This window comes from Salvelinus namaycush, chromosome 3 (assembly GCF_016432855.1).
Source record: "Salvelinus namaycush isolate Seneca chromosome 3, SaNama_1.0, whole genome shotgun sequence".
Classification (NCBI taxonomy): Eukaryota; Metazoa; Chordata; class Actinopteri; order Salmoniformes; family Salmonidae; genus Salvelinus; species Salvelinus namaycush.
Genome location: NC_052309.1, coordinates 63,727,961 through 63,742,203, shown reverse-complemented (window position 1 = coordinate 63,742,203; position 14,243 = coordinate 63,727,961). Strand labels below are relative to the sequence as shown.

Genomic DNA, 14,243 nt, shown 5'->3' with positions numbered 1-14,243 from the left:
AGTCAGATTCCGGAACGAGACCATCTATCAAATCACAAAACTGTTTGATGGGAATATGAAATCTGTCACCTGGGACAAGAAAAAGCTGGACCATTTCCTCAACATTCTCGAACGCCAATTTGAGAACCTTAATTCCTGTGTAAGTAACGGGTCTATTTAAAGTATAATCCCTGTTTAGGTCAGGGCTCTCCAGCCCTGTTCATGGAGAACCTCCCTCCTGTAGGTTTTCGCTCCAACCCCAGTTGTAACTAACCTGATTCAGTTTATCAACCAGCTAATTAATCGGCTGTGCTAGAGGAGGATTGTAGTGAAAACCTAAAGGAGCGTATCTCTCCAGGAACAGGGTTGGAGAGCGCTGTTTAAGCTTTAGACTATTAACTGTACAAGTGAGAAAATCTATGTGGGCTATTATGTTCAGTGGGAGGCTAATGTTTTAATCTTGTCCAACAGGTATCACCTGCCAAGATACCTGAGAGGAGACTGAAACGTTACTTCAAGAATTTGAATAGGATGGTACTGAGAAAAATGGTGAGTTTGTTTTCGGATGGCAACGTGTTTAATATATCTAATCAAATCAATATTAACTAGGCTAAGCAGGAGCAGTTTTGAAACATTTTTGGGGTTCTAGGGACATATGTATTAAGCATCTCAGAGAAGTGCTGATCTAGTATCAGGTCTCCTCTGCCTTATTTATAGTGATCTAAAAGACAATACTGATCCTAAATCAGCACTCCTACTCTGACATGCTTCATACATTATTATTATTATTATATTATTACATACGGCCCCAGCCCTTTGTTGTTCAAGACAATATGATCATTATATGACTAGAAAGTCCATACCACTAATATGTACATTTTCCTTTGTTTTCAGAACTACAGTGCACTGGCATGGGAGCTCATCAGGAAAGAGACGAAACATCATCTGGAAAGATTGGATATTTTTCAGGCAAAGATTCACTGATCATCCAGACTCATCTCAGAAGCTACGCCCTTACCAGTTTATAAAGCATGAATACAATCATGTGGGACCCTGTCAGTCTATTTATTTTATTTAATGCATAATTTATTATTTTTATTATTATACATTTATATTTATATTTTGTATGTCCCTTTTGTACCAATGTTGAACTGAACTGTATTACCTGTCTGCTTGAATAACCTGTGAAAAAATGGCATATTGAAAATGTGTTTAGTTGAATTTAACTGTGTCTCGTTCTGCTTTTTCAGTGTCTCACACTTATTCTCAGTGGTGGAAAAAGTACCCAATTGTAATACTTGAGTAAAAGTAAAGATACCTTACTAGAAAATGACTCAAGTAAAAGTTAAATTCACCCAGTAAAATTCTACTTGAGTAAAAGTATTTGGTTTAAAATATACTTAAGTATCAAAAGTAAAAGTATAAAGTATTTCCAATTCCTTATATTCAGCAATCCAGACGTCATCATTTTCAATTTTTCTTAATTTACGGATAGCCAGGGGCACACTCCAACATTCAGATAAAACTTACAAACGAAACATCTGTGTTTAGTGAGTCCGCTAGATCAGAGGCAGTAGGGACGACCAGGGATGTTCTGTTGATAAGTGCATGAATTTGACAATTTTCCTGTCCTGCTAAGCATTCAAAATGTTACGAGTACTTTTGGGTGTCAAGGAAAATGTATGGAGTAAATATAATACAATTTCTTTAGGAATGTAATGAAGTAAAAGTAAAAGTAGTCAAAAATATAAATAGCAAAATAAAGTACAGATACCCCAAAATACTTCTTAATTAGTACTTTAATGTATTTTTACACCACTGTTTATTCTACATGTTTGACCTGTTTAATACTTAGAAATGCGCCTGTTGTAGACAGACCGGGTGTCTGAGGATTGATCTCAAAAGTTCGGCTCAGCGGGAGGGAAAATATTGGCTGAACACCCAGACTGTGGTTGCCAGGTGTTGTCCTCCTCTGCAGCCGGTCTCTGGGAGCAAACGCTTTGCTGAGAAATGAGACACTTGGTTATCTTTGTGTAACCCGAAGCGATAGTATAAATACGCTGAGGGTGAAATACCTCGTCAGAGTTTCTGACTAACTTCCACATGAGCGCAGTTTGTCTGTAATCTCTCGGCTGGCGTGAATAAACATACATTCATTTAAGCTTGACTTTGGGGTCCTTAGCAGTACTTTCCCCGACTTGTGAATACAATGTAATTTGTATAATTTGTCCAAATTTCGTTCTTGTCTAAAACCAATGAGAGTGGTTTTATCTAACCATCTGAGGGGATGCAGATTAAACTCGTTGCTGATCGTCAGTCACGTGATTTTCTACTTTAAATTTATACACCACGTGACCAAAAGTATGTGGCCACCTGCTCATCGAACATCTCATTCCCCCCATTGCTGCTATAGTAGCCTCTACTCTTCTGGGAATGCTTTCCACTAGATGTTACTTCAAACATTGCTGCGGGGAGTTGCTTCCATTCAGCCAAAAGAGCATTAGTGAGGTCGGGCACTGATGTTGGGCGATTAGGCCTGGCTCGCAGTCGGTGTTCCATTTCATCCCAAACGTGTTCAATGGGGTTGATATCAGGGCTCCGTGCAAGCCAGACAAGTTCTTGCACACCAATCTCGACAAACCATTTCTGTATGGACCTTGCTTGGTGCACTGGGGCATTGTCAGGCTGAAACAGGAAAGGGCCTTCCCAAACTGTTGCCTCAAAGTTGGAAGCACAAAATTGTCTAGAATGTCATTGTATACTGTAGTGTGAAGATTTCCCTTCACTTGAGCTAAGGGGCCTACCCCGAACCATGAAAAACAGCCCCAGACCACTATTCCTCCTTCACCAAACTTTACAGTTGGCACTATGCAATCGGGCAGGTAACATTCTTCTGGTGTCCACCAATCTCAGATTTGTCCGTTGGACTGCCAGATGGTGAAGCATGATTCATCACCACAGAAAACATGTTTCCACTGCTCCAGAGTCCAATTGTAGCGAGCTTGACACCACTCAAGCCGACGCTTGGCATTGCGCATGGTGACCTCACATGCTGACCAGACCGGACACGTTGCGTGCGCGAGCATCGCAAAATAAATGTAGAAATCCATGTTATTCAATTATTGCACCCACACTGCTAGCGCGCCAACGAGCGCCTGGACGCCAAGGGCTAAAATAGAACTCATTCCTATTTCTGACGCAGATCACGCTGCAAGTCCTGCCTCTCCCATCTCCTCATTGGTTTATAGAAGCAGGTACCCACGTGCCATCTCCTCATTGGTTTATAGAAGCAGGTACCCACGTGACATCTCCTCATTGGTTATACCCACGTGGGTGATAGAAAGACGAACTGTTTTGCCAGTAGGCGTGGTAATACAATGAAAGTTGAGATGCGATCACCATATAATTTAAACGATGAAAAAGCCTGGAAGGAGGATAGATGACTAGAAACGATTCGGTTGGCCGTTTTATGTGTGGATTAATTGTCGGAGTAGAGATCCTTGTGCATTTCAGGTAAAATAACAACTCAATGTTTATATCCCAGGACAAATTAGCTAGCAACAGCAAGCTAGCTAAATAGGACAAATTAACGTTAGCTAGCAAGTGCAAGCTAACTAGCTAAATTACCATACATGTTTAATGCTTTTCGACCTGTCCCCAAATGAATGTCATTGGTTCAGAGTTTGTTTTGTTTGTGATCGCGTTTGGTGTGGGGGGGCAAAATAAATTTATGCACGATAGCGCACGATGGTGCACTCGCGCAGCCGGTTTGGGCAAGGCTTGTGTGCGGCTGCTCGGCCATGGAAACCTATTTCATGAAGCTCTCAAAGAACAGTTTTATTTTTATTTTTTTATTCTTGTGCTGACATTGCTTCCAGAGTAGTTTGGAACTCGGTAGTGAGTGTTGCAACCGAGGAGAGACGATTTTTTACGCACTACACGCTTCAGCACTCAGTGGTCCGGTTCTGTTGCTTGTGTGGCCAACCACTTCGCGGCTGAGCCATTATTTCCCTTCGACGGTTCACGTTCACAATAAACGCACTTGTAGTTTACCGTGGCAGCTCTAGAAGGACAGAAATTTGACGAACTGACTTGTTGGAAAGGCTGCATGTTATGACTAAGACTTGGAATTCCTGGATAGAATAGAGATATTGTAGATATATATATCCAATTATTTAATGGTGTGAGGTTATTTGCCATAACATCTTGAATGGTGAGTATGTGTGTTTACTTTATATGGTATAATACTCATATGTGCTGTATCTAAATGGTTTTAAGTATGTTTTGTGTATATGTAAAAAAATATATATATATATATCATAATAATCATCCAATGACTTGGCACATGAAACTGTTAATGAACGCAATGTGTAAACTCAATAAATGCAATTTCCCCCGAGAGAAACTTGTCAAGAGTGGATCATCATATGTTCTTTTGGTTGAGTTGAGTATATTTTTTCAATTGAAGATCACCACTGACGTTTGTAGGCAACAATGAAAGGTTTCGATACACCGGGTTAACTTATGAAACCAACCTTCTTTACAGTCTCATCATAAGGCTTATTTATGGTGAATCACGCAGCTAGGCTACTTGGTTGTCTCATCTCGGTTGGCTGTCAGGAATTTTGGGATGCCTTCCTATAGGCTACATATTGATGCTTGTCTCAGATTTCCAGGCCGATTTTTCGAATACTTCGTGAGATTTTGTTGTTTAGCCGACACTCATGATAACCAGTTTGACGTGGTGGAGTTTTTCATTTAGCATATGTCCGGTGTATCCAACGATGGGATGGATGCACATGGAACGATGCTCGTCTCAAAATCCCAAATAAGCACAGCATCAAACTCGGCTGACATAAACCATTGATGATTGTGTTCGAGCACGAGACGCAGCCTAATTTCTAAATCTGGGCACAATTTACATCTTAGCTGACCATATCATGTTTTAAATACCTAAGGTGGTCGTTTTCCGGTTCAGTGCTTGCAAGAGAACTTGAACATCGAATTCAACATGAATTTGTTATTCGAAGACAAACAGTAGCCAAATAATTTTCTTCAATGGAATGATTTTATAGCACACTAATTTACATCCATTTATTTTTCCCAACAGAGAGAGATGGTTTTGACTGCATATATCATTTTAGGTCAAGTGAGAACGATATTTGCTAAACCTCTCCAGCCTCTGTGTCACGACTTCCGCCGAAGTTGTTCCCCTCTTATTGTTCGGGCGGTGTTCGGCGGGCGACGTCACCGACCTTCTAGCCATCGCTGATCCATTTTTCATTTTCCATTGGTTTTGTCTTGTCTTTCATCACACCTGATTCCAATCCCACCAATTACATGTTGTGTATTTAACCCTCTGTTCCACTCATGTCCTTGTCGGTGGTGATTGTTTATTGTAAGTGTGTGTACGTCTGTACTGGTGTGAGGCGGGTTATGTTACACATGGATATTTATTATTATGTTTTCCGGTGGGTTTTTGTAAATAAATTGCGCCGTTGGAAACACAGTTATTTCTCTCCTGCGTCTGACTTCTCGGCCGCTAGTTACTACCCTTACACTCTGTCATGGAACAAAAGTCCCCTAGATTACTTTAGAAATATAATTTTCCGACAGACAACCAATTTATCTGAATGCGTGATTATGATTCTTTTTTGCCTACAAATTGAAATGTCTTCCCTGATATGATAATACCACTTATTACATTAAATAGTTTCACACAGTTAAATGCAGATTAAAATTATACCATTGGACACCTGTTCATGAAGACACTACGTCGTTCTAGAAAACATTGCTTCAGCTAAATGAAGCAACTTCTAAAGCAAAAGGTTAAAATAACACAGTAGCTTATATTGAATGGTTTAATTTGATTCACTTTTTCGTTCTTCCATTTACTCATTTCAATTTACTGTGGGGTTTTGTCGTTTCATGACAACAGCTTTTGTACTTGGGAGGATGTTCGAAATGAAATCGTGTGGAAATAGAAGGATCTACAGATTCTACTCGAGTCTATGCACCACACATGAGCAGATGTAATATGTATATTTCATAACACGGCTGACTGTAGGCTACCAAAATAAACCTGCTGACCCATTTAAACCATTTGTAATTCATTGACCGGACAAATACAGTGAAATTCATCTCACGTTTGAAAATAATCATTCATTTGTTGATAGGCATACAATGTTGTTCAATCAATGCCATGATCAGTTTATTGTTACAAAGTGACATAATATAAATGCTAAATATAGAAACTGCATAATCACTAACCTGACATCTCCAATTAACCCTCCTGCTGTGTTCCGGTCGAATTGGACCGATTTACAAGTTTTCTCTTGGAAAAATGTAGTTCATTTAATCGGATTGTCATACGGTTCCGTGACTTTGTCCACACAAGGCATCTGAACACACAAAATACATTTGGATGATTTTCATAACATTGGGGTGTTTTATTGAACTTTTGTACACTTGCGATCTTCCCGGTCAAAATTGACCGGTCATTAGAAATGAATGGGTGAGACTACAATTAGTGTATAAAATTGAGTTCAGGCACATGCCCATTCATCAGATAGACAAACTTCCTCTCCCAGACCTCCACATGCATGTGTGTTTGAGCACACTACAGACACACCTCACTCCCCTTCTTTGCTTCCATGGCAACCCCCACCGGAACCTTTCCCCAATAGAATCTTTCCCCCACGGGAACCACACCTGTTGGCAGTCTCACAAACAATCGCAACATTGCTTCAATAATATATAGCACTTTTCTCGCAGCTCTGGTATATAAAGCTTTTTTGAGGCCTTGCTCACAATTCGTTCTGTGGCAGCACAATGACCAAACGAGATACTGTATGTGAGGCTCTTAATCATATCTTTGATCATGACACTGGTAAGGAGGAGAGAGTCCTTGTTAAACTTTGACACAAAGTAGTCTGTGATAAAGAGCACAATAGGTTTAATCTGAGTATTTGTTATAGTCAAAATAATCCATACATTATGCTTTAATTTACTAAAAAACGAGTTGTATGAGCTCAGGTCAATGAGGCCTTCAGGACATAAATAGCAAATAGAAGTTAAAAACGTGTAATGTTCACAAGAACTTAAGTTGATAAAAAGATATAACACAACATTAGGTGATAATATATGTATTATTATGGATTTATAATCAGCTATAATGGGGAAGTCATTTTGGACCGGGAAGACAGAATTAGTTCACATGAAACGAATACAACAGGAGGGTTAACGTCATCATCAGAATTATTCTATGAGTCTATATATCAATGTGACTTTTCTGCTCATTCACATTAGGCCAAACTCACACATAATCGTCATCATTTTCGTCGTCTTGGTAAGCGCCTAATAAAGGCTAATCTAGGACAAATACTATTTTATTAACCAGAAATGAACAAACTGTAAAAAGATCCCCTTGGAATTTACCGAATCAATGTAATAAGAATAAACACCATGAGAGATAATATAAAGTTAAGCCAATACTATCCGCACTATACTCTCAAAACAGGTTACTGCTTTCTTAGTTTTTTATATTCAATATTGAATATGGGGTGGCAGGTAGCCTAGTGGTTAGATTGTTGGGCCAGTAACCGAAAGGTTGCTAGAGCGAATCCCCGAGTTGACAAGGTACACATCTGTCGTTCTGCCCCCGAACAAGGCAGTTAACCCACTGTTCCTAGGCCGTCATTGTAAATAAGAATTTGTTCTTAACTGACTTGTCTAGTTAAATAAAGGTAAAATAAAAAATAATAATTTCCTGCTGAATAACTGCTTTCTGACCTCATGAAATGCAATTCTCTGCATAGACATGTATGAAAACTGTTAACTTGCTGGACAAAAACATTCTTATTAATTTCACAATAGCAAAAAAAGTGGGGCTTGTAAAGGGAAGCTAAAGCCTGAACCATGCAGCCTTCTTCACCACAAAGGAATGTTTTATACCTTCACGTATAGCGATACTTTGGTTAATTATATGATGGACAACTTTAGCAATGTAGGTATCATATCGAATCAAGATAATCGGTTGTTGATCATTTCGAACGTCTGTTACACTTAAATATAATCAAAAGAAACATGGCATGGTTGAAATAGTAGAGTATCTGCCTGACTCTGTTCTGTCGAGGCACAGCAGACTCTGATCGGTGCAGGTGGACGCTGAACCTGTTCAAAAACAGATGACCTAGTTAAGTTAAGACATTAGAGGGATGGGTAAATGATCCCTCGTGGTGTAGCCTAAGCTATATTTGGGGGGCAGACAGTAATTGGCACAGGTCTTTAATTTGTGATTTAATACGGAACAAATTCACTGACCACCATTTTATATTGTCTCCAGGTCGGGTGTGGTGTTGGGGCATCCTCTGGAGATGGAGGGTCGGTTACTTCAGGTAACGCGTCATGAAAACATATTTTGACAAGCTGAACACCGTCTTGAAACAGAAGGTGGGTCCAATATTAAATGTCGTCGAAAAGAGGCTAAATTAATCACAGGAAAAGTTCTAGATCACCACAAATCGGATGAACTTTGCTGCCACAACTCACATGTGAAACATGGAACTTCCAAACGCCGTTTAAGTCGACGGATGCGTTGGCGCTGCACCTGCTGTGGTTGATTTGACTTAAACATGAATGTATTGTATGCACTCCAGGAACACAGCGCATGCGCATGTGAGATCGTGGGGTTTAGGTTCGCTTCAAACTGGTGCAGTTAAAAAAATTCCACGACAGCAGAGTCAAGCGGTGACGAAATCAACTGCAGAGTCCAGCAGTGAGGAAGAAGCAGTCTGTTGGACAACCACATGATCATCATTGGAGACATGTGACATGTACCTGAGGCTGGCTAATAGATTGATGGATGATATATTTACTGACTGACTGAAAAAAAACATGCATCTATTAGCCAGCCTCATATTGTTTTTTATTCATTTACATATTCAGTCATCCATGCATTCATCCATTCAGTCTTTCATGCATTCATTTGTTTATGGGCAATATGCAGTTCAAAACAGCAGCATAGTGGAGTCTATGCACTACAAATGAGCAGATGTAATATATTTATTTCATACCACCACTGTAGGCTGCCAAATAAACCTGTTGACCCATTTAACAACATTTATAATTAACTGACTGCACAAATACAGTGGAATTCATTTTAAGTTTTAAAATAATCATTCATTTGATGATTGGCCAACAATCTTGAACAATCAATGCCATGATCAGTTAGTTCATTGTTACAAGGTAACCTAATATAAAGACTTAACATAAAAACAGCATAATCAGAAACCTACACCTCCAATTAACGTCGTAGTCATCATCGTCATATGATTCTATATCTGAATGGGATTTTCATGGTTAAATAAAAGTTTAGAAAAATAGAGCTATAACCATCATTAGCGTCATCATCATTCACATTCGGTCAAATTCACACATCATCGTCAAGGCTAATTTAGGGCGTATACTCTTTTTTAAAACAAAAATGAACTAACTTTAAAAAGACCCCTTGGAATTTACCGAATCAATTTAATAAGAATGAAGCGCATAAGAGAAAAGGAAAAGTAATTCCCCTGCATGCTGGCAATACCACCGCAATACCACCGCACATTACTCTCGATTTTAGAGGCGGCGGCTTTTGTCTTCATTCAACACTACCAGTCACTCTATTAATAAAACGTGTTTTTATTTCAAAGATTTGCAATATTAACACGAAACAGTAATGCTTCATATTGCACTACCTGATTAAAAGAGAGTCGACAACAGACTTGACGTCTGTGACCAAAAAATAATCTCCGTGCTACGACTATCAAAAAACCTTTCTACACAGAATCTGAAAAATGTGGTGTGCAATGTCCAAAACTACAGCATATTTATATTGAACATGGCCCTCATTTCATAGGAGAGAGCCCTGTACCATTGTATTATAGAAATAAAAAATCAGTCATGGTTTTCTTAGTTTTTAATATTCAACATGTCCTACATTTTAACACCTGCTGAATATGTTAGCATGAAATGCATTGCTCCAATGCAATTCTCTACATATGAAAACTGTTAACTTGATAGGCAAACACTTTCTGATTAGTTTTACAATAGCATAATTAATAATCACCCGCTGAAAATTGGGGCTTATAAAGGGAAGCGAAAGCCTGAACTACGAAACCCTTCTTCACCACAAAGGGATTTTGACACATTTACGTAGCGATACTTGTCTTATATAAAATGGGCAACTTCAACAGTCTAGGTATCATATCAATCAAGATTAAGATAATCCGTCTTTATTCATTTTTAATAGCTGTTCCATTCAAGATCTTATAAAAGAAACATGGCTGTATTGAAATGGTTGAGCATTTGCCTGACTCTGTTCTGCCAAGGCACAGCAGCATCAACACCTTGCAACTGGACGCAGTTTAGGTTGGGGAAGCTGAACGACGTGAGCATAGACCTGCTCTCAGATATGGTGAGGAATTTAAACTGCACCAGTCCGCTATTTGGTGTGCACAAATTGATGCGCAAAATTCACAATGATATTCAAATTTCTATTTTGCATTATAGCACATTTTATTGTTAAGCAATGCTTTCACGTTTGAACAACATTGTTTCATTTAAGGTTACTATCACAATATAGTTTACTTCTTGATATTGATATGAATTCTATTTCAGGGTGGACTCTTTCCACTTATGTGTGCAGAAGAAAACGTCGAACTGTTTCCAGAGGATGTTTACAAGAACACAGAGGTAGGATACACTTCAGTATTTTGATAAACTAAAGTACAGTATAATTAAAGTACAGTATAGTAAATTGGAAGTTTAACCACTTCTTTAGACACCCAATGCCTAAAACCCTGTTTTATTTTATCCAGGGTGAGGACGTCTCTGTGGTTGCATTAGAGGCTATGCGATATGTGGACCAATTATATAACAACAGTCTTGACGTCTGTCACGTGGAACAAAACAAAACTTAAACTGTTCCAAAACGTCATATATCGTCAAGTTCAAAACTTAGAGTTATGTGTAAGTATGATCCCTCTTGTGTAGTCTATGGGTTATACGCTGAGTGTACAAAACATTAGGAAGACCGGCTCTTTCCATGACACAGACTGGCCAACTGAATCCAGGTGAAAGCAATGATCCCTCACTTGTTAGATCCACTCCTATTGGTGTGGAGGAAGCCTTGAGACATTTGAGACATGGATTGTGTACGTGTGCCATTCAGAGGGTGAATGGGCAAGACAAAATATGTAAGTGTCTTTCACGGGAGTATGCTAGTACGTGCCAGGCGCACCAGTTTGAATGTGTCAAGAACTGCAACGCCGCTGGCTTTTTTAATGCTCAACAGTTTCCTTTGTGTATGAAGAATGGTCCACCACCCAAAGGACATCCAGCCAACATGACACAACTGTGGGAAGTATTGGAGTCAACATGGGCCACTATCGCTGTGGAACACATGCCCTGACGAATTTAGGCTGTTCTGGGGGTAGAACGGGGTGCAACCAAATGTTAGGAACGTGTTACTAATGTGGTGTTCACTCAGTGTATTTTGGGGGCAGACAATCGTGGGCATTGATATTTACATAATTTATACACTACAAATATTTTTGTTATATATTTTCATAACCGTCTCATCAAACCGAATTAATGCACTCACCAGCATTTTATATTGTCTCCAGGTCGTAGGTGGTGTTTGGAAATCCTCTGGAGATGGAGGGTCGGTTACTCTGAAAACATATTTCAACAAGCTGAACACCGTCTTGAAAGACAAGGTGGGTCCAATTTCAAATGTCCTCAAATAGAGGCTAAATTAATCTGAGCAAAAGTTCTAGATCACCAGAAATAGGACACATTTCAATGCCACAACTCACATATGAAACTTGGAATTGCCCAGTGCCGTTTTTATGTCGATGGATGCGTTGGAGCAACAACACCTGCAGTGGTTGAGTTGACTGAAATAAAATGTATATCTTGTACGCTCTCCAGGAACACAGCGCATGCGCATGGGAGATTGTGCGAAAGGAGATTCGCGAAAACTTGGTGCAGTTCAAGAAATTCATTGACAGCAGAGTCAAGCCGTGAGGAGAACCACAGAATCATCATTGGAGACGTGACATATTCCTCAGGCTGGCTAACAGATTGATGGCTGATATATATACTGACTGACTGGCCGGCTGCTAGATTGACTGAATGACTGATTTATTTATTTATATATATTGGTAGACTGATATATATATGTGTACACTATGTATTTATTTATTCGTGTTTTATTTATAATACAATTTAATAAAAAATACTTACAACTATTCTCATATTGTTTTCATTCACTTATATAATTAATTCATGCATTCATGCATGCATGCCTGCATTCATCCATTCATGCTTTCATGCATTCATTTTTTTATAGACTGACTTTCTAAAGGGGAACTCTGCAGTTCAAACAAAGCCAAAGCACACTCAACCACTATTTTTGTAAATAGCTGAGAGATGGGGTTGAAAAAAAGAACCACTGTCACAGAACTATAGATGCAAGGAAGGATTATCCAAGAAATCACAATTCTAGTTTTATCTACATTTTGAAGATATACAGTGGTTGTTAATATTTGCATTGTTTCAACCAATGGTGTAAAACACGTTGGCACGTTGGTTTGTTGTGTTGCAACACAATCTCACACTCAATTCGTGCAAATATGTACGAAAAGTATTTTGCATATTTCAAGCACTTTTGTGCGTTTTTGTGTGAAAAGATATGCATTTTTGTGCTACTTAATACGTAGGAAAAGACACTCATTTTTGTACGACTTCATTCATTGGAACAAACTTTTTCGGGGTCAAACTTTGGAACAATCTTTTGAAAGTTATTTGAGCAATGCTTGATGAGCAGCTGTCTATTTTTTGTCCAACATTTTTATATAAAAGACCAAACGTGATAACAACCAAATATTGTTAATCAACCAGGTTCTCGCCAAAATAATTATATTATAATAGAAGCCTTACATTGTTTTTAAATTTTTATTAACACCTATAACCTTTTCTATGCTTGTTTTCTCTTAATTCTTCAGGATTCTGGTGTATTTGGAGTCAGATAGACCCTTTGTGTTCATGTAGGCATCAGTAGGCCTATAGAATTTTCTTCATAACGCATTTCTTAATTTATTCTTTAACTTCTTAGGGCTACAATTGTCTTTATTTATTTATTCTTTAAGGGTTTTTCTTTATTTTTACTAATTTCTACATTGTAGAATAATGGTGAAGACATCAAAACTTTGAAAAAACACCTATGGAATCATGTGGTAACCAAAAAAGTGTTAAACAAATCAAAATATATTTTAAATTTGAGATTCTTCCAAGATGCCACTCTTTGTCTTGATGACAGCTTTGCACACTCTTGGCATTCTCTCAACCAGCTTCATGAGGTAATCACCTGGAATGACATGATGCCAGACGATAGGATGGAAATTCCCTCCTCCGACTTTGCGTATCATCATCACCATCTGCAAACAGTAGCAGACAAAATTCCAGCTGTGGACACAGACGCTCCCATCCTCCTGATCTTAGGACGAGACATCTTAAGGCTACACAAGGTGCAAGAGCAAATCAATGGGCCCCACGACATTCCTTATGCATAGCGACTCGGCCTCGGGTGTGTCATCGTGGGTGAGGTCTGTCTTGGAACGGCTCACCGACCAGCCAGTGTTAATGTGTTCAAGACAAACATACTTCAAAATGGTCGCACATCCTATCCGAGCCCTTGCCCTGACTTCATCCAGGTGAAAGAGAACTTCAACAGCATTGCTCAAAAACACATCTCTCTCTCTACAGTGCACTCGAGAGATCCAAGCACAACTGTGGACACAGACAGCCTGGGATGTTCCGTGTTTGACGAAACACAAGACGATGATAAACCAGCACCATCAGTGGAGGACAAAGCCTTCTTGGACATTATGGACGAACAGGTTTTCCAGGATGATGGAAACAACTGGGTGGCTCCACTACCCTTTCGCCCCACTAGACCTTCCTAATAACAGGGAGCAGGCCATGGACCGTCTCACATCACTTCGCAAGACTTTAGACAAAAAGCCTGAAATGAAAGTAATTTTATTCTTCATGCAAAAGATGCTGGATAACGACCAAGTCAAACCTTCTCCGCCATTAGAGGGAGACAAAGAACGCTGGTATCTGCCCATATTTGGTGTTTACTATCCACAAGCGCCTGAACAAATTAGAGTGGTGTTTGACTCCAGTGCTAAGACGTTCTGCTCAGTGGTTCAGAC

At 39.2% G+C, this 14,243-nt stretch overlaps 1 protein-coding gene and 1 pseudogene across 1 annotated transcript in view; both read left to right on the top strand.

Annotated features, from left to right (window-relative positions):
• The window catches only part of LOC120043973 (interferon a3-like), a 34,188-nt gene extending 33,225 nt beyond the window's left edge, over positions 1-963 (top strand). Inside the window, exons 2-4 of the mRNA XM_038988568.1 lie at positions 3-139; positions 451-528; positions 874-963. Coding sequence (XP_038844496.1) covers positions 3-139; positions 451-528; positions 874-963 — 305 coding nt within the window. The remainder of the gene's footprint in view (positions 1-2; positions 140-450; positions 529-873) is intronic.
• Positions 964-10,303: 9,340 nt separating this feature from the next.
• On the top strand, positions 10,304-12,051 carry LOC120044485 (annotated as a pseudogene).
• Positions 12,052-14,243: the final 2,192 nt, after the last annotated feature.